The sequence below is a fragment of the Bos taurus genome, chromosome 1 (assembly GCF_002263795.3).
Source record: "Bos taurus isolate L1 Dominette 01449 registration number 42190680 breed Hereford chromosome 1, ARS-UCD2.0, whole genome shotgun sequence".
Classification (NCBI taxonomy): Eukaryota; Metazoa; Chordata; class Mammalia; order Artiodactyla; family Bovidae; genus Bos; species Bos taurus.
The window spans coordinates 140239989-140260484 of record NC_037328.1 but is presented as its reverse complement, the minus strand read 5'-3'; the positions used below and the strand labels follow the sequence as shown (position 1 = coordinate 140260484).

Sequence of the window (20496 nt, the reverse complement as noted above, 5' to 3'; positions counted from 1 at the left end):
GCTCCAAGGCCAAGTTCTTGGCCTCTCCAGATGGTACACAGTTCAAACACTTGGTCATTCATGGTTACTTCTGGAGCTCCTTTGTCTGTTGTTTTTGTTGTTCAATTGTTGTTTGCTAAGTTGTGTCTGACTCTTTGCATCCCCATGGACTGACGCACCCCAGGCTTCCCTGTCCATCACCATCTCCTGGAATTTGCTCAAACTCTTGTCCATTGAGTCAGTGATACCATCCAACCATCTCATTCTCTGTCATCCCCCTCTCCTCCTGCCTTCTATATTTCCCGGGTTCAGGGTCTTTTCCAATGAGTCAGTTTTTCACATCAGGTGGCCAAAGTATTGGAGCTTAGCTTCAGCATCAGTCCTTCCAATGAATGTTCAGGGTTGATTTCCTTTAGGATTGACTGGTTTGATCTCCTTGCTGTCCAAAGGGTGTCTCATTGTCAGATCGCACCTCCAATTTTTATTTCACACCATGTGGCCGCTTGTTCTTTACCTGTTCCTCAATGAGCAGTAACATTGAAGGGGGAGCTGCCTGGCCTCACACATCCCTTGTAGAAGACAATGAATACTCTCGCAGTCGATGGAGCCAGCAGAGCCCCAGCAGGGCTCTGACCAATGAAGCATCTCTTCCCCCTCCATCCTGCCCGCCCTGAGAAGCAGTCCCTTTGCTGCCTTCTGACTCCTAAGACCACAAAAGGCTTACAGTCCTAATTGCATTCATTCCCTTCTGTTCTGCAGAGACCAAAAAGAGGGTTCTTGGGGATCTAAAAAACTGGGGAATGCACAGCTGTTGGTTCTTAACTAAATAGTCCATTCCAAGCAAGGCCAGTCCTAAACCATTTCATGATTTTCTAGTGATGACAACAGTGGTTCTCAGGTTTGAGCATGCTCAGAACCCTGAGGAGGGCTTGTTAACACACAGACCAGTAGCCACCTCCTTGCAGTAAGTGTTTCTGACATCAGCAGGTCTGGCTGGGGTCCCAGCTTTTCCCTAGCTTCCCCACATTCCTACCATTCCCCCCAACCCCCTCCAAAATTCCTGCTGACCCCTCCCTGAAGTTCCCCACCCTCCGTCCCTGGGTCATTTCTTGTATCCTCACCAGGCACAGCCGGGTGCACTGCCCCCTTCTTGGGAATACCCCTGCTCCCATTGGGAAAAGGCACCTCTCACTTTTCCCTTCTGTGCCAACAGCCCCCTGTGCCAGCCTTCAGTGCTGCCAGCGTCACTCTCCCTTTTAATCACAATTCACTGTGCATCTCTCCTACCCACGGTGCCTTGTACAGAAGAGACGCCAGCTCCTGGTGGTTACATTTAACGCATCCATTCACTGAGCAAGTTATGGAATTTATGCTGTTTATATTGAGGAGCAATGAGAGGGACTGGAGGTAGCACATGGAGATGAAAGACTGTCTCCACCTCTGTAATAAAAGGGAAATGAGGACAGGTAACATTGTAAGTGAATCTGCAGGAAGCTGAAGGAAATGTTTTCAATCATGTTTCAACTGAGTCACTCGACATGCTGGCTTGATGTAGTATTCCAAGTGCGGGATTCTGCAGTGGAGGCCTCGGGCTCCCCAGGTCAGAAGCTGAATCTTGACATCCAGGATGGTCCACTCACCCACCAGCAGTGAGCAGGTGGACGGGAGCGTGCTGGAAACAGGATCTGGTCAGTGGTTTTCTGAACCTGAGATGCCACTTCTAATCCATCACATCCATGCTGGTGGTGCTGTGAACGTTTGCTCATCCCTGATTTTTCCATCTCTGTAAGGAGCGGCAACTCCGCCACAGGCAGCTTGCAGGCTGATTCCGGTGGACACGTAAAATACAGGCACTTGCAAACCACAGGAATAAATTGACACAGGGCTCCTGTTGTCATGGAGATCAAAAGAGACAGTTTCTTAAAGGAAGTGGGGGTTGGGAGGGATTTGGAGGCTGGAGAAAGGGCTCCTGGAAAGATGAAAGAATGCTGTTTAGGGAGACCACAGGAGGGAAAAAAAACTGTCAAGGCTGGAAGGGGAGAGAGCGTGCCACAGAAGGCAGATAAATGAGACGAAAAGAGGTCTGGATGGTTCCTGATGCAAAGGTGAAGGAAAGGAAGGGGAAAATTCAACACAGAAAAATAATGAGTTCTCACAAGAGAAACAGCAGTGGACAGCTAAAACCTTCTTTTGGAATTGCAGTGCATTCAAAGGGATTTGAGCCAACATAAAGCCAGGACACTCACACGTCAAAGCCATCTGTAAACAGCAGCATCTTCCTGCCTGCAGAGACACTCAGATTACTGAATTCTTGATGATGGGGTGAAGGGAGCCCTCCTTCACTTTAGGTTGTTTGTTTGTTTGTTTGTTCCAATCACTTATTTTCTAAAGTCTTCCACTGAGAGGGCTGGTTGCCAGGAGAGGTTTGCTATAAATCCACTGGCCTGCCTTCAAGGATCCTTATAAACTTGTGTAACCCACCGGCTGGCTGACAAGTGAATAGCACTTCTGGAATCCTTATTTTTAAGCAGGAAACAAAAATTGACAACATTTTCCAGATAAATTAGCTCTTCAGAAGCTATTTTCTTCCCTGATATGGCCTAGGAAATGACATGGACCCCTCCAAATCCTGCTCAGATGGTAAATGATCTGCCTGTGATGCGGGAGACCCAGGTTCAATCCCTGGGTCGGGAAGATCCCCTGGAGAAGGAAAAGACACCCCACTCCAGTATTCTTGCCTGGAGGATTCCATGGACAGAGGAGCCTGGTGGGCTACAGTCCATGGATTCACAAAGAGTGGGACATGACTGAGCAACTAACACTTTCACATTCCTTCAAATCTTGCCTGGCTCTCCCGTCTTGATGGATTGGCCACCATGTCACATATCAGCATGGAAGCCAGGTCTCGACTTGCACCCATGTGTCCAGACTGGGACACACTGCCTAAGAATTCCCTCTGAACTGGCTGACCCAGGCCTTTGTGTCATGGGTCTGGTGTCTAAGCACCTCCTCTGCCTTTATACCCTCCTCGTTCCCACCACTCACTTATATTCAGTAAGATATAAACCTTCACCTAAGGTCATTCTTACCCATCACTTTTTTAGACCTCATAAATGCTCAGGTGATCCAACCAGTCCATCCTAAAGGAAATCAACTCTGAATCTTCATTGGAAGGACTGATGCTGAAGCTGAAGTTTCAATACTTTGGCCACTTGATGGTGAAGAGCTGACTCATTGGGAAAGACCCTAATGCTGGGAAAGACTGAGGGTAGGAGGAGAAGTGGGTGACAGAGGATGAGATGGTTGGATGGCATCAACGACTTGATGGACATGAATTTGAGCAAACTGTGGGAGATGGTGAAGGACAGGGAAGCCTGGCATGCTGCAGTCCATGGGGCTGCAAAGAGTCACAGGACTGAGCAGCTGAACAACAACAAATGCTCAGAACCAGTCTCCTCTTTATCTACAATAACACTTTTTGAGAATGGCCACTGTGTTGAACTTCTGATGTGGCCAGGGAAGTGGATCAGATTTCAAATATTTTTTTAGGAATGTTTGTGCTCTTGGTGCTTGCAGCCAAGTTCTTGGAATCCAGATACTTGATATGCTCCAGGTGACCATAAAAGGAGATGGAGGTGGTCAGTTCCTGCTGAGCTGATGGTTGTTGTTGTCCAGTCAGTCGGTTGTGTCTGACTCTTGGTGACCCCATGGACTGCAGCACACCATAGCTTTGACTATAGGGACCTTTGTCAGCAAAGGAATGTCTCTGCTTTTTAATATGCTATCTAGGTTTTTCATAGCTTTTCTTAAGGAGCAAGTGTCTTTTGATTTCATGGCTGCAGTCACCATCTACAGTGATTGTGGAGCCCAAGAAAGTAAAGTCTGTTACTATTTCCATTGTTTCCACATCTGTTTGCCATGAAGTGATGGGACCAGATGCCATGATCTTAGTTTTCTGAATGTTGAGTTTTAAGCCAGCTTTTCACTCTCCTCTTTCACATCCATCAAGGGGCTCTTTAGTTTCTCTTCACTTTCTGCCATAAGGGTAGTGTCATCTGCATATCTGAGATTGATTATTGATTTTTCTCCAAGCAATCTTAATTCCAGCTTATGCTTCATCCAGGAAGAGAAGGGGACAAGGATGAGATGGTTAGATGGCATCACCATCTTGATGGACATGAGTCTGAGCAAACTCCAGGAGTTGGTGATGGGCAGGGAGGCATGGTATGCTGCAGTCCATGGAGTCACAAAAAGTTGGACACAAATGAGTGACTGAACTGAGCTGAACTCTGCATACAAGTTAAATAAGGAGGGTGGCAATATACACCCTTGACATACTCCTTTCCCAATTTGCAACCAGTCTGTTGTTCCATGCCTGGTCCTAACTGTTGCTTCTTGACCTGCATGCAGGTTTCACAGGAGGCAGGTAAGATGTCTTATATTCCCATCTCATAAGAATTTTCCACAGCTTTTTGTGATATACACAGTCAAAGACTTTAGCGTAGTCAGTGAAGCAGAAGGAGATGTTTTTCTGGAATTCTCTTGCTTTTTCTACCATCCAATGGATGTTGGCAATTTGATCTCTGGTTCCTCTGCCTTTTCTAAATCCAACTTGAATATTTGGAAGTTCTCAGTTCACATACTGTTGAAGCCTAGCTTGGCAAATTTTGAGAATAACTTTGATAGCATATGAAATGAATGCAATTGTGTTGTAGTTTGAACATTTTTTGGCATTGCCCTTCTTTGGAATTGGAATGAAAACTGACCTTTTCCAGTCCTGTGGCCACCACTGAGTTTTCTAAATTTGCTAGCATATTGAGTGCCGTACTTTAAAAGCATCATCTTTTAGGATTTGAAATAGCTTAGCTGGAATTCCATCTAGGTTTGTTCATAGTGATTTTTCCTAAGGCCCACTTGACTTTTCACTCCAAGATGTCTGGCTCTAGGTGAGTGATCACACCATTGTGGTTACAAGTTGATGGTGGATGAAGTGAAAAGTGTCAGTTGCTTAGTTGTGTCCAACTCTTTGTGACCCCATGGAATGTAGCCCACCAGGCTCCTCTGTCCATGGGATTCTCCAGGAAAGAATAGTAGAGTTGGTTGCCATTTTCTTCTCCAAGGGATCTTCCCAACCCAGGAATCAAACCTGAGTGTCCCACATTGCAAGAGGATTCTTTACCACCTGAGCCACCTTATGCAATGTTGATGGTAGGTGGGAGAGTGCCAGTGGAGGACAGAGAGTGGAGAGGACTCCTTGGGTGGAGGCAGTCACAGGAGGCTCCCCAAGGAGTGAGAAGTTGAGCTGGCCATGGGATGAGTCAAGTTTTGACAGTAGAAAAAGGAAGAAATGCGTTCTCTGATGGGGACTTTCATGAGATGGGAAAGTGTAAGAGGGCTGGGATCCCCATGCTTACCTAAGCACTTGAGGATCCAAGGGGAATGGACATCCAGGGGATGTTAGTCTGGAAACACTGCCATGGGGCTCAGAACTTAACTGCAGGCACTGCTGTTGAGGGAGAAGGAGGGCATGATCAAAGTGGCTTCTTATAAATCTGTCTTCTCCAATATCTTGCAACCCAGATTCAAACGTGTTTCAGGACCCCTACCTGATTCTTTCTTCTATGTTTCTTCCTGTGCTGTGCTTAGTCACTCAGTAGTATCTGACTCTTTTGTGACCCCATGGACTGTAGCCTGCCAGGCTCCTCTGTCCATGGGATTCTCCAGGCAAGAATACTGGACTGGGTTACCAGATGCCATCCTCCAAGGGATGTTCCCAACCTAGGGATGGAAGCCAGATCTCCCACATTGCAGGCAGATTCTTTACCATCTGAGCTACCAGGGAAGCCCTGCTGCTGCTGCTGCTGCCGCTGCCGCTGCTGCTAAGTCACTTCAGTCATGTCCGACTCTGTTCGACCCCATAGATGGCAGCCCACCAGGCTCCCCCATCCCTGGGGTTCTCCAGGCAAGAACACTGGAGTGGGTTGCCATTTCCTTCTCCAATGCATGAAAGTGAAAAGTGAAAGTGAGGTCGCTTAGTCGTATCCGACTCTTAGCAACCCCATGGACTGCAGCCTACTAGGCTTCTCCATCCATGGGATTTTCCAGGCAAGAGTACTGGAGTGGGGTGCCATCGCCTTCTCCGAGGGAAGCCCTACTATCTTCCTATTCCACCAGTAACTCTGTTTGCTTAGTTTCATGAACACAAACAATTATTTTTGACCCATTTACTCAATTTTTCTTTGAGGCTATTTAACAGCCCTAGAAGGGTATCCTAAAAAGTGTCTTCCAATTTGAATGCCTTCTCTTCACATGCCAGCCAACCATCTCGCTTTATTCCAAGTAGACACATGCTCCAGGAAGTCCTGTTTCAGTATCGTCCAAATAGTTTTTAAAGTAAGGGGTATTACATTATGACCCAACTTGTCTTAGGATGATATGAAACCTACTGCTGCTGCTGTTGCTAAGTCGCTTCAGTTGTGTCCAATTCTGTGTGACGGCATAGACAGTAGTCCACCAGGCTCCCCCATCCCTGGGATTCTCCAGGCAAGAAAACTAGAGTGGGTTGCCATTTCTTTCTCCAATGCATGAAAGTAAAGTCGTTCAGTCATGTCTGACTCCTAGAGACCCCATGGACTGTAGCCTACCAGGCTCCTCCATCCATGGGATTTTCCAGACAAGAGTACTGGAGTGGGTTGCCATTTCCTTCTCCAGATATGAAACCTACCACCAGACAAATGGATTGAAGTTCTTTGGGTCCTCACCCCATGCCCTCACCCCACCATGGCTTGTTGCCATACAACTCAGAGAGTCACTTTCAAAACACTTTGGAACTTTGATCAGAACCCCTAAAACGTACAATTATAGTGTATAAAATTCCTGCATTTATGGACTTTTAAAAGACATCTTGTGTTTCTCAATATGAATATAAACCTTCAAGGATGTTTTTAAGGTTAACACATCCCTAAGTGTAAATCTGACTAGTTAGCCTACATATTAATAGAACTTAAACTTTGTCTGCGATAGTTATAATTTTTGCTTATTTTTCACATGAAAACATAATACTTTCTCTTTGTGTGATTCGTTAAATTTTTCTTTGATTAAATTTTTTGTTTCATGTACCTTTATAAACCTAATTATCAAGCTTTGCAAAAAGGAGAGAATTTATTGGGGCTGAGTGGTGGACATTAAAGACAACTCTTGGGAAAACCTGGGTTAGAATTCCGACTCTGCATTTACCTTGAGGAATATGTTTTTTAACCTCTTTGACCTTTAGTTTCTTCCTCTGTAAGAAGGAGAATGATACTTCTTGGGGTTGTTGTGACAATGAACAGTGATAGATAGATAATCTCACTTATTACACTGGTTGGGAAAATCACATTCTCAATAGGTGAGAGAGATGATGGATGGAGGAGGTGGTGGGAGGCTGGTGGTAACTAGTGGCAGTGATGTTGGCTCTGAGTTAGCGACAGAGGCGACGGTGGTCATAATGATGCTGGTGGTGATGTGGATGCCAGTGGTAATGGTAATGGAAGCACTGGAGGTGCAGCAGTGCTTTATGGTGGAGGCAGTGGTAAGAGTGGCTGCGAGCGTGGGAGAGATGAAGGCAGCACTGGGTGATGGTGGTGCAGGTGGTGGTGACGTTGGGACCCGTGGGAGCAATGCTGTAGTGATGGTCTTGATGCTTGTGATGGACGTGGTGGCCGTGAGGAAGGTGGTGGTCGTGATGGTGATGGAGGTGGGGATGCTGGTGATGAGGTGGAGGCAGTGCTGAGTGCTGATGGCTTTCAGGGAGCATGGAGTAGCAGAGGTGGTTAGAAGTAGCCATGTTCACGCTGATAGTAGTGATGGTGATGATGAAGATTCAGTGGTCCAGGAGGTGATTCTTGATTGGTGGTGGTTACTGTGGTCATGGTGAGAGGAAGCTATTGTTGTGATTGAATTAGAAAGAGAAATAACCTAGAGACAATTTTAGCACACTAGCTTTTATTAAAATTGCTTTATTGGGATTAAGTTAGCACACCACCACATTCACTGTTTTAAGGTTACAATTCCATGGTTTTTAGTATGCTTACAGAGGTGCACAGCCATTACCAGAATCTATATTTATTAAAATTTCATCCCCCACAACAAAACCCATACCTGTTAGTACTCATTCCCCATCCCCACCACGCAACCTTTCTAGATGGTTTTCAGAGCCTCCGGAGAACTGCGAGCTGTAGAATCAGAAGTATGTGATTCATTTGTAAGAAAAATCCATCACTTCTTTCTCGGGTGCGACAGTTCCTTCCGCATGATAACTAGAGATTGTATGAAAGCCCTGAAAGAAAAGATGTAAGCTCACTTCAAATATATTCCTTCAAATGTATACCCTCAAATAACTCACCTGTATCTGTTCAACATATATCTCTTCAAAATCACAATATCCAGAAGCCTGCAGGAGACTTCTCTCCCTTGTTCTTTGTGATAAACACAGTCCCTTAAGTTAAAAAATAACAACAAATAATGCTATCTCATTAACAGTCAGTTGAAAACAATTCCTTGAAGTAAGACACCCATCCACCTCTGGGACTGCAGTCCAATAAACAAACTTAAACAGATGCAATGTATCACAAAGGTTAATTTGTGGTAGGAAATAAGTTACAAAAAACAATATCCCCCGTGATGGAAAAATGGTTCAATAAAACATGGCATATGATTTTTAAAGACCATAAACATGAAATATGATCATAATAGCCTATTAAATGAAAAAATCAGACACCAAACTCTGCTGAGGATGAAGACGACCATGTGGGAAACAAAAAAACAAATTTCAACTTTACTTAGAGAGATAGGAATGTTATCAAAATTTGAATAGCAATTACATAGGAAGGTTGGCGATATACTTTTAGTGTTATAAAAAATATTTTTTACAAAATATTTTGCAGAAGAACCTAATAAGCAAAAATAACCTTCCTACTGCTGCAGAATTAGCAGGACTAAAATGTATTTCTATGAAGAATGTAAAGAATGTTATATTTATTCTATACAAAATATTTAAACTCAACAGGACAAAAACCTCTGTGTTGCCTATCATATACTTAAGCTAGTTAGAGTGTGTTTTCACCCATGGAGAGAGAAAAAAATGAAGATATCTTCACCTACGTGTGCAGCCAAATCACAGGTGTGGTTAATCCCCCTAAATCCAAGAAGGGAAATGTCAGCCAGCAGGGCCCTCTGCTTGTAGAAGGTTCTGCGAAACTGGGTGCTCTGTGTAAACACTCTCTTGTGGGTATTTACCTCCTACCTGATCAGACTCCACAGCTCTTGTCCTGGGATCCAGACTCGGCATCTTAGGGAGACTTAAATCGTCACAGGGAACCCATTGAAAAATTAGAATACTTTACAAATTAAAAAAAAAACCTTTACATTTGGGTGAGTGATGTATTTAACATGAAAAAACTATGTGAAATAGGAGGAATGTCTTTGTTTTATATTTGATTTGTCCATGGCTTTTGGAGGGAAATTAATTTTGTTAATTGGTTAAATTGTTAATTGGTTAAGCAATTGAGGTAAAACAAATTCCAGGTAATGGAAGTCTCAAAATCGGAAATCTTTAGATCTGATTTTTAGCAAAGCAAAAGCAAGATGAAAAGTTGTGGTTCATCGATGCAAAACAGGAAAGCACAGACATCTGCTTCTGATAAAAAGAGGTGTGAGCTTTTACATCAAGGTCTGTAAGTTCCAACTTGACTGCAGAAGCAGTGGTTTCTAGGGCTGTTTCTTTGGTATCTATTTAGATTATGTAAATGCATGAAACCCAACGGGCTGTTGAGAAAAGCAGTGGGATCCAAGAAAACAATAAATGAGGAAACTTGCTTGGAAAAAAGATGGGATTTTACTGCTCTTGTGTAACTCAGACAAATTGCTAAAGACAACAGAGACTTCATTCCACGAGGAAGCTGGCATAATGAGCAGTCCACAGACGTTTGCTGAATTTGTGCTGCTATCCGCTCACGAACTTCTTCCTGTCGGCTGTCCAGGGCGATCCCCCAGGCCTGCCCGACCCAGGGCAGACCCACCTTGTCTGTTCTCTACCTGCCATTCCTCACCCCTGTGCATTCCTCAACTCTCCCCACCATCCATTCTTGCTGCTCAGTCTCTTTCTCACCCTACGCCCTCCCTCCCTTTCCGGAGCCCTGGCCATCCTTCCAGGCCCAGCTGCGGTCAGCATCTCCTGACTGCTTCAGACCACTCTCACTTCACCACTTTCTGGACGTCTGCCAGCCTCCTGTCCACTTCCACGCACTTGGGCACTTCAGATTTCTCTACGGCTTCCTGAGTGTTAGTTTCCTCTCTCCAACGGGGCTGTAAACATTTTCAGGGCTGAGAAAGCTTTTCAGAGCCCTGAGAGATCCACAGCTTGTACCGAAATACACACACGCGCACAGACACATTCACATGCATACACATATATGCTCATACATATGCACACACAGACATAATACGAATACACACACATACTCACACATATACCCATGTATCTTTTGATTGTCTGAAAACTTATAATACCTTTGTCGCTAAAGAGCATCAGTTTGATGTTGTTCTTAAAACATACTTGAAAATAGTCTGGATTCTTAAAAGAAAATAAATAAATTCAACATAGCAGGGAAAACTCTTCTGTCTTTTACTAGACTGACCCCTTTATCTTTTTCAGAGAGAAGCTAGCTCCAGCCTTCCCTTGCCCAGCTTAAATCACCATAAAATGATTCCAGAGTGACTCAGACCTTCATGAAAGCAGTTTGCCTTCTTGCCAGGGGTGGACTCCCGTTCACATTCAGCTTTCAACCTGGAAACACCTTTATTCTGGAATATTCCATTACAATCTAAGCTCCATGCAGGCAGGGACCTTTTTTAAAAAATCACTTCTGTTCCCCAGTGCCTGGGACCATGTGGCAGAGTGGAGCTCAGTCGGTTTTGCTCTGTGAACACATGAACATTAGTCTCACGAGACGATGGTTGATGTAGGCTGAGGTACCGCAAACCCAATTTGTCTTTTGAAACTCCACCACCACTTAGAGAAGCCAGTGGCCCAGCAGCTTGACAGAGGGCCTGGGTGCACAGGCGCTGCGGTGGACTCCTCTCCTGTCTCTGCTGTTTGTGTGACCTCCTGTGTCCGTGAGGGTCCTGAGATGCTGTGCCCCAGGCCGGGTATATCCACGCAGGTGAAGGCAGAGCGCCTGGCCACAAGCATCCTCTAGGAAAGAGTTTGCTGCTATAGCTGCTATTACTACTGCCACATCTGTATGATTTTCATACTTACTCAATTTCATTTTTGTCTCCCTACAATATAGGCAGGTGCTGGTTTACCTCCTGTCCCACTTCAAGTATTCTTTTTTTTTCTGTATGTTGTTTTAAAAATCAGAATAAAGTTGCTTTACAATGTCATATTAGTTTCTACTGTACAACAATGTGAGTCAGCTACCTGTGTACATATATCACCTCCCTCTTGAACCTCCCTCCCCGCCTTCCCAACCCTCTAGGTCATCACAGGGCACGGAGCTGAGCTCCCTGTGATATACAGCAGCTTTCCACTAGCTCTCTATTTTATCTATCTGTATATGTCAATGCTACTCTCTCAATTCATCCTACCCTCTCATTCCGTCCTGTGTCTATATGTCCATTCTCTATGGCAGCATCTCTATTCCTGCCCTGCAAATAGATTCATCTGTGCCATTTTTTTTTTAAGATTCCACATATATGCTTTAATATATGGTATTTGTTCTTCTCTTTGCTGCTTAGGCTCCCAAGAAACATTTGCAAAACGGGATTATCCGTGGCTACCAGATCGGTTACCGGGAGTACAGCACCGGGGGCAACTTCCAGTTCAACATCATCAGTATCGACACCACGGGGGACAGTGAGATTTACACCCTGGACAACCTCAACAAGTTCACCCAGTATGGCCTGGTGGTGCAGGCCTGCAACCGGGCCGGGACGGGGCCTTCTTCTCAGGAAATCATCACCACCACCCTCGAGGACGGTAGGTGCCTGGTCCCCTGCAGGCTGTGCAGGGGTGATGTCAGCCTGGCCGGCTGGGACCGGGGCTTTCTTCCAGCAGGAAGCATGTCCTAATTAACTCGCAGGCTGCCTGGATTCGGCGCCCTGGATACATCTTGATGGAAAAGCCGAATCCACTCCCTTTTCAGCATCTTTCTCCTGCATTTCAAGCCCAAGAGGTAGACTTCTGCCAAGTGAATCCAAGCCTCTCCCTATGACTGCAGCAGTCTGGGCACAATGTAGAAATTCGATTTTCTAAAAATTTCTCATAAGTCAACGTTAAGGAGGGCTTCCCCCCCGCCCCGCTTTTTTTTCTTTCTTCTTTTTAATCATCGCTTTTTATTTTCAAGCATTCTAAGACCAGAGAACAGACATGAGCAGGCTTCCTGGAGCAAATCTCACGGTGACCGCGCGCCTCCTAGTGGCCAAAAGGAATTACTATACACGCCCACGTTGACAGCCTAAAAGCTCACATTCTCCAGCAGTGCATGAAAATCAGGGTGTCTACATGGGTGATTCATGTCAATGTATGGCAAAAACAGTACAATATTGTAAAGTAATTAGCCTTCAATTAAAATAAGTAAATTAAAAAAAGAAAATCAGGGTGTCTAGAAGCATCATCGTTTAGGTGCAGAGGCCAAATACGGAGTTAGCTGTAGCAGGAGGGGACAGATTTTCCTGCAAAAGGCTTGCATGGCAGTTACCTCTTGTGCTTTGAGAACACACGCGGTAACTTGCATCTATAATTTCTGACCTAAAGAACAACTGAGAAGAAAAATCCTGACCATTTTTATAGGGAGAGCTAGTAAATGGAAATCCAGGATTTTCTTTCCATCTTCATAGTCCTTGCAGTTGTGGCTAGATAGGCCTCTGGGTTTTCACTTTGATGTTTATTTTTCATTGATGTTTGTGATTCAGTCACTGTTTTTCCCCCTTTCGCAGTCACGATGTTTAAGGTTTGCATAAACTTGATGTGAAATATCTTTCTAGCCTCTATCCTAGTCCGTTTTCTCTTTCCTCTGATGAGTGGTCTAGGATTGAAAGGGGGCACTGCTGGGGTTGGAGCAGTAAGTGCAACATGTCTGCTTTTGAGTTTCAGTTCACACTCCAGACATTACTCAACACCAGGGGACTTACTGTATTTTTGTTGTTCAGTTGCTAAGTCTTGTCTGACTCTTTGCCATCCCAGGGACTGCAGCACTTCAGGCTCCTCTGTCCTCAGCTGTCTCCTGGAGGTTGCTCAAATTCATGTCCATTGAGTCGGTGATGCCATCTAACCACCTCATCCTCACAGCAGTTTGCAAGAATGATGGGGAAATAAGCCAGACCAGCAGTGGTCTTTAATTCATGCAATAGGGTCAGAAGTGTTCTCAACTCTCTAAGCCGGAGGCAAGCTGCTTAAAAGTGAAGCAGTTGTTCTGCAAAGAGAGACACTGAAAGTCTTATGAAGTCATTGTATTTTACTGAGTTATCCTATTTGTACAGGAAAGTGGTTCTCATTTTCCCCCTTAATTTGGGGGATGGAGTGCAATTTTTTTTTCTTTTGCTTGCACTTTTGAAATATTAAACTCATGTTGCTTATTCAGTATTGGTTTGCTAATTAAGCCACAGACAGTATTTATAGAGTCTAATTATCTCATTTCAGTGCCCAGTTACCCCCCCGAAAATGTTCAAGCCATAGCAACATCACCAGAAAGCATATCAATATCCTGGTCCACGCTTTCCAAGGAAGCCTTGAATGGAATTCTCCAGGGGTTCAGAGTCATTTACTGGGCCAACCTCATGGACGGAGGTAAGAGGATTAAATGACCAGTGATGGAATTTGTACATGCCCCCTCCTGCCCTGGGATTCAGTACAAGCTGGGCACTTCTTTATCACTGAGTACTTGCCTCCTTCCTCACACTGTTCTGTTCTTGTCTCATATCTGACAGTTTAACAGGTGTGGACAGCTGCTTAAAACATTGGTGCTGGTGTTTTAGTCCCTAAATCATGTCTGGCTCTTTTCTACTACCTCATGGACTATAGCCCGCCAGGCTCCTCTGTCCATGGGATTTTCCAGGCAAGAATACTGGAGTGGGTTGCCATTCCCTTCTGTAGATGATCTCCTCGACCCAGGTATTGAGCCTGTGTCTGGGGCATTGCAGGCAGATTCTTTACTGCTGAGCCACCCAGGAAGCCCTTTTAAAACAGCATGTACTTTCCAAATTTGAAGGATAGGAGGGGGTGGCTGGCACTTGGGATATCTAGGAATAGATGTGTTTTCCTAATTATGAGTATCTATGTCAAGCCTCTGCAGGCAGCACCAAAACCTTGATCTGTATCTAGAAAGTTCTACGTGGACGTGTGTCCTAAAAGACTGACCCCTTCCTGTTCCTGACAGGACTCAGCAGGGAAAGTCCTTGAGCTCCTGTAGTTGAACTGGAAGTGGTTCAGGAAGAATACTGGAACCAGAGGGTATTATTATCTCTGCGAGGAGACATTTTATCCCAAACCCTCCATTTTTGGCTCCTTTCTCTTTTTTCCCCTCCTCTATCCTCTCTTTCTTCATTCTTCTTGTTTCTTTCTTTCTTTTTCTTTTTATTCTTTCTTTGCTTTCAAGTTGTAGGACAAAATCCTCCTGTTTAGGGGCAGGATGTAGCACAAGAGAGGGTCAGCTCAGAGGATAGCAAGACTGGGGCTCCAAGCATCTCAGGCAGAACATGGCTCTGTTTCTCTGCTTGCAGAGGGTAGGTGCCCCTGAGGCAGGCTGAGCCCCACTCCAGGAGCAGGACAGGCTCACCTTGAACTACAACCCCTAACAGGAAAGGCCCTGCTCTCCGCTTGTGGACCAAGGCTGGGGCCTCCCATGCCCACATCCTTCCCCAGGCCCTGTTTCCAGCCTCCTTCCATCGCCCCCAGCTCCCAGGGTGCCTCCCCACCCTTGTCTGGGGCTTCTTCAGCCCTTCTGATAGTCCTAGTCAAGGTCCCTGGAGCACCTCCCACCTCTGCTCAGGCCCGCCTGGGTCTGCTCTGACAGCCCAGGTAAACAGAATACGCTGGGCCTCCAAGGCTGCAGAGATCTGCTCTTGTGCTCAGTAGCTCAGTTGTGTCCGACTCTGTGATTCCATGGACTGTAGCCCGCAGGCTCCTCTGTCCATAGCATTTCCCAGGCAGGAATACCAGAGCGGGTTGCCATGGTGCGAGAATAAAGGATGGGAGACACATCGGCAAAGGCAGCTTAATAAATGTGCTAAGTACACAGCTGGTCCGAGGCTGACTGAGCTGTTTGTGTCTGTAACCAGACTTGGATCTCAGAGCTGAGGATCAGCCCCAATTCTTCCTGGTGTCCAGGGTAGCACTTTGCACAGCGCCAGCAGGGGGAGACATTGATTCACCTTCTGAGCATCTTCTCGGTGCGAAGCTCCTGCTGGCCGCTGAGGATGCAGCTCCTCTCAGACGGATGCTCTAGTCTAGTGAGACGGGGAGGATGCTCTGAATAGAGAACCACAAGCCCAGTAATGCACAGCCAGCCCCACCGAGGGACGGAGTTAAACAGATGATTCACTTCACCTCATCCCCAAAAAGAGCTTTAACAATTCCCATGGATGTCAAGTATGTTCTTGTTTACTTGCTCAGCTGTGTCCAACTCATTATGACACCATGGACTGTAGCTCTTCTGTCCGTGGGATTCTCCAGACAAGAATCCTGGAGTGGGTTGCCATTTCCTTCTGAGGGTATCTTCCTGACCCAGGGATCAAGCCCCTGTCTCCTGCATTGGCAGACGAATTCTTTACCACCTGCTCTACCAGGGAGGCCCCAGATGTAAAATACAGAGCAAAAAAAAATTTGCAAATTATCTATTTTACTGACATAGTACCGTAATATATCATTTCTTGTTCTGATTCCAATCCTCATGTTGAGTCAGATTAAATTAAACACCCTAACGGACATACCTGAAGTTAAATTATACTAAGATTGTTCCTTTTTTGTTCTTTTTGGAAATATTTCCATAATCCAGTGCTGGCTATTCATCCTATTTTCATATTTCCCTCATATTTGCTAATTGTGCTTATTACCATCTTAGTTCTATGATGGATGATGTGGTTAATATGGTCTAGTCAATACATTTTAAAGCTTTAAGAACTTGAATATTTAAAAATTAAAGGTTTGAATAAAGAATGCTTGGAAATGCGTATAGTTTCTAAAGATTCTTCTACTTCCTCTGTGAAGACCAAGGTGATGTGATTTAGTGCCTAATGTACGAGTTCTACACTTAATCTCCAAAAGAAAAAAACTCTCAGACATGTAAGCCTGCTATAAGCAGCCACATTTTATCCGATACCCCTGAGAACTAACATTTGGTAATTATCAGGAAATGTCACGGAATTCATGGGTTCTTCTGCACGAACTCCTCAGACTGTGGCTCTGAGGTATGCACAGACACAGAACACATAGTGTTTGTATAAAGGTTATACCTGCTAAGCTTGAGAACACACCACACACACACCTACACGCTCAGGCAGGCTGAAAAAGACATTGGTACTACCCCGGTGGTTAGTATTTTCCCCAAATATTTTCAAAAATATGCATAAAAAAGCATTTTCCTCTTGCTAATATGACCAGATAAAACAAAAATGGTTAATTCACTTGCTAGGACAGTTAACAGAGAGGGCGATGGCACCCCACTCCAGTACTCTTGCCTGGAAAATCCCATGGACGGAGGAGCCTTGTGGGCTGCAGTCCATGGGGTCGTGAAGAGTCAGACACGACTGAGCGACTTCCCTTTCACTTTTCACTTTCATGCATTGGAGAAGGAAATGGAAACCCACTCCAGTGTTCTTGCCTGGAGAATCCCAGGGATGGGGGAGCCTGGCGCGCTGCCGTCTATGGGGTCGCACAGAGTTGGACATGACTGAAGCAACTTAGCAGCAGCAGCAGGACAGTTAAATATACAATATGTCCATGAAATTTCTGAGTATTTTATTATCTGAAAGTCAAAGAATTTTAAAGACAGCAGCTTCTCTGAGATTACTGGGAAACTGGCCCCATTTTATCTGAATCCAACTGCTTTTCAACCCTCCTCTCTTTCTTCCAGACAAAAAAGACAGAATCTGAATCAAAGCAACACTTAGGTGCCAAACTGGGCTTTTGGTGTGATGCTGGCAAGTCAGGGAGATGGGCAGAGCGGGGGGCGGTGGGGGAGTCATTTCCACCCCATTTTGATTTCTTCCTGAAAATCCTTTAAGAATGAAGGAGAGTATAAATAAATACATAAAAAATATTTTGCTTTAAAACATAAAGTTTAAAAAAACTTTTGTACTATAAATAGTATGGTTTCTGAATTTCTTTTCTGTATTCATTTTATATTGTTTTACTCATGACTTCAACTGAATACTATTCTTGCCACATATTTTTAAAATTTATTTTATTGAAGTGTAGTTGATGTACAATGTTGTGTTAATCTCCACTGTACAGTCCCATATACATATTTTTAAATTACTCTACTGGGACTGTGAAAAGTAAATGATAGAAATTAATGTTTAAGCCATAAAGAAGACCGGGAGTTTAAACGAACAACAAATGAAGCACGCTGTTTGCATTTGCCTTTTTTCATAATTCTCCTTTTTTCCACATGGGCTGGTCAGGAAAATACTCTTGAAACAGAGAGAATGAGGTGTCTCTGTGGTTGATTCAGGGGCTCTGGGGATTTTTAAAAACGCTTGGGGGTAATTTTAAGTAGGGGTTTGGACTGCTGGCCTATTCATGGATCATGATAAATTCATTCACCCAAATAATGTGGACCCCAGTATGAGTCAACATCCAAATACTAATTCCAATTACTGTGGTAATTCATGAGCTGGTGTATTAAAAAGATCAGGGTACCCCACTTTGCCCTTCTCCTCTCAACTCTTCTCTTCTGCATCACTGTATCTCACCCAGAAACAGCCAGCCCCTTCGGCATGCCTTCCCTGGGCTATAATTAGAAGTCGTATTTCCCCTGTGACATAGAGACCCTGGGCCCTTAAAAAAGATAAAAATGAAAAAGTTAAAGCCAGAGGTCATGTGATGTAGTATAGTTCTCATAACTAGCCCGGCGCACAGCCCCCAGGAGCCCCTTTCCTGAGTTGCATTATGTTTTCCCTGATTGTGTGAGTGTGTGTGTATAACCTTTTGTCGTTCAGTCACTCAGTCACATCCAACTCTTTGCAAACCCATGGACTATAGCACACCAGGCTTTTCTGTCCTTCACCACCTCCTGGAGCTTGCTCAAACTCATGTCCATCGAGTCGGTGATGCCATCCAATCGTCTCATGCCCTGTCGTCCCCTTCTCCTCCTGCCTTCAATCTTTCCTAGCAGCAGGGTCTTTTCCAGTGAGTCGGCTCTTCTCATCAGGTAGCCAAAGTACTGGAGCTTCAGTTTCAGCATCAGTATTACAATGAATATTCAGTTGATTTCCTTTAGGATTGACTGGTTTGATCTCCTTGCAATCCAAAGGACTCTCAACACCACAGTTCAAAAGCATCAATTCTTTGGCACTCAGCCTTCCTTATGGTCCAACTCTCACATCCATAATGACTACTGGAAAAACCATAGCTTTGACTATACAGACCTTTGTCAGCAAAGTAATGTCTCTGTCCTTTAATATGCTGCCTAGGTTTGTCATTGGAGAAGGAAATGGCAACCCACTCCAGTACTATTGCTTGGAAAATCCCATGGATGGAGGAGCCTGGTAGACTGTAGTCCATGGGGTCACAAAAGTCAGACATGACTGAGCAACTTCACTCACTTTCAGTTCAGTTCAGTTCAGTTGCTCAGTCATGTCCAATTCTTTGCAACCCCACGAACTGCAGCACTCCAGGCCTCCCTGTCCATCACCAACTCCCGGAGTCCACCCAAACTCATGTCCATTGAGTCAGTGATGCCATCCAACCATCTTATCCTCTGTCATCCCCTTCTCCTCCTGTCCTCAATCTTTCCCAACATCAGGGTCTTTTCCAATGAGTTAGCTCTTCACATCAGGTGGCCAAAGTATTGGAGTTTCAGCTTCAACATCAGTCCTTCCATTGAACACCCAGGACTGATCTCCTTTAGGATGGACTGGTTGGATCTCCTTGCAGTCCAAGGGACTCTCAAGAGTCTTCCCCAACACCACAGTTCAAAAGCATCAATTCTTCGGCACTCAGCTTTCTTTACAGTCCACCTCTCACATCCATACATGACCACTGGAAAAACCATAGCCTTTAGGTTTGTCATAGCTTTTCTTCCAAGGAGCAAGGGTCTTTTAATTTTGTGGCTGCAGTCACCATCTGCAGTGATTTTGGAGCCCAGGAAAATGAAGTCCGTCAGTGTTTGCATTGTTTCCCCATTCATTTGCCATGAAGTGGTGGGACTGGATGCCATGACTTTCGTTTTTTGAATATTGAGTTTTAAGCCAGGTTTTTCACTCTCCTCTTTCACCTTCATCAAGAGATTCTTTAGTTCCCCTTCACTTTCTGCCATAAGGGTGGTGTCATCTGCATATCTGAGGTTACTGATATTTCTCCTGGAAATCTTGATTCCAACTTGTCCTTCATCCAGCCTGCCATTTTGCGTGATGTACTCTGCATATAAGTTGAATAAGCAGGGTGACAATATTCTGCCTTGATGTACTCCTTTCCCAGTTTGGAGCCAGTCTGTTTTTCCACGTCTGGTTCTAACTGTTGCTTCTTGACCTACGTGCTGGTTTCTCAGGAGGCAGGTTAGGTGGTCTGGTATTCCCATCTCTTTAAGAATTTTCCACAGTTTGTTGTGATCCACACAGTCAAAGGCTTTATTTAGCGTAGTCAGTGAAGCAGAGTAGATGTTTTTCTGGAATTCTCTTGCTTTTTCTACCATCCAACAGATGTTGGCAATTTGATCTCTGGTTCCTCTGCCTTTTCTCAACCCAGCTTGAACATCTGGAAGTTCTTGGTTCATATACTATTGAAGCCTGGGTTGGAGAATTTTGAACATTACTTTGGTAGCATGTGAAATGAGTGCAATTGTGCGGTAGTTTGAACATTCTTTGGCGTTGCCCTTCTTTGGCATAATCTTTGTCACAATGTAAAAGTTCCTGAATCTGAAAAGATCTTGATGAGATACACTTGCATTTTTTTCATTAGCATTTGAGTTTTTTATGCTACTCTCATTGACCTACATTGTCTATGTTCAAGAAAATGAAAATTATAAATGAACAATGTAATGGAAACAGGTCTGATGGCCACCTAGGAAAGACTGTTCTTTCACAGGAAAGCATTTCTAACCCATCTGAGGGTAATGATTGTCAACTTTCCAAGTGCACGGGGACCACACAGGAGCAAACATTTCTCTTATTTTCACTAGCCATCTGCTGCGACTTCTCAATTGTGGCCCTTGAAAGTCTGCCACTGGCTGGTAGCCCCCAGGAGACACTGGACCTCAGGCATCTTTGCGGGGGCTTCACCCTGGCCCTGCTCTCCCCCCAGCAAAGCATCCTGCCTCC

At 44.7% G+C, this 20496-nt stretch overlaps 1 protein-coding gene across 1 annotated transcript in view; it reads left to right on the top strand.

Annotated features, from left to right (window-relative positions):
• The window catches only part of DSCAM (DS cell adhesion molecule), a 690454-nt gene that overhangs the window by 561992 nt on the left and 107966 nt on the right, over positions 1-20496 (top strand). The window contains exons 17-18 of the mRNA XM_059889928.1: positions 11758-11998; positions 13661-13807. Of these exons, the coding sequence (XP_059745911.1) occupies positions 11758-11998; positions 13661-13807 (388 nt within the window). The remainder of the gene's footprint in view (positions 1-11757; positions 11999-13660; positions 13808-20496) is intronic.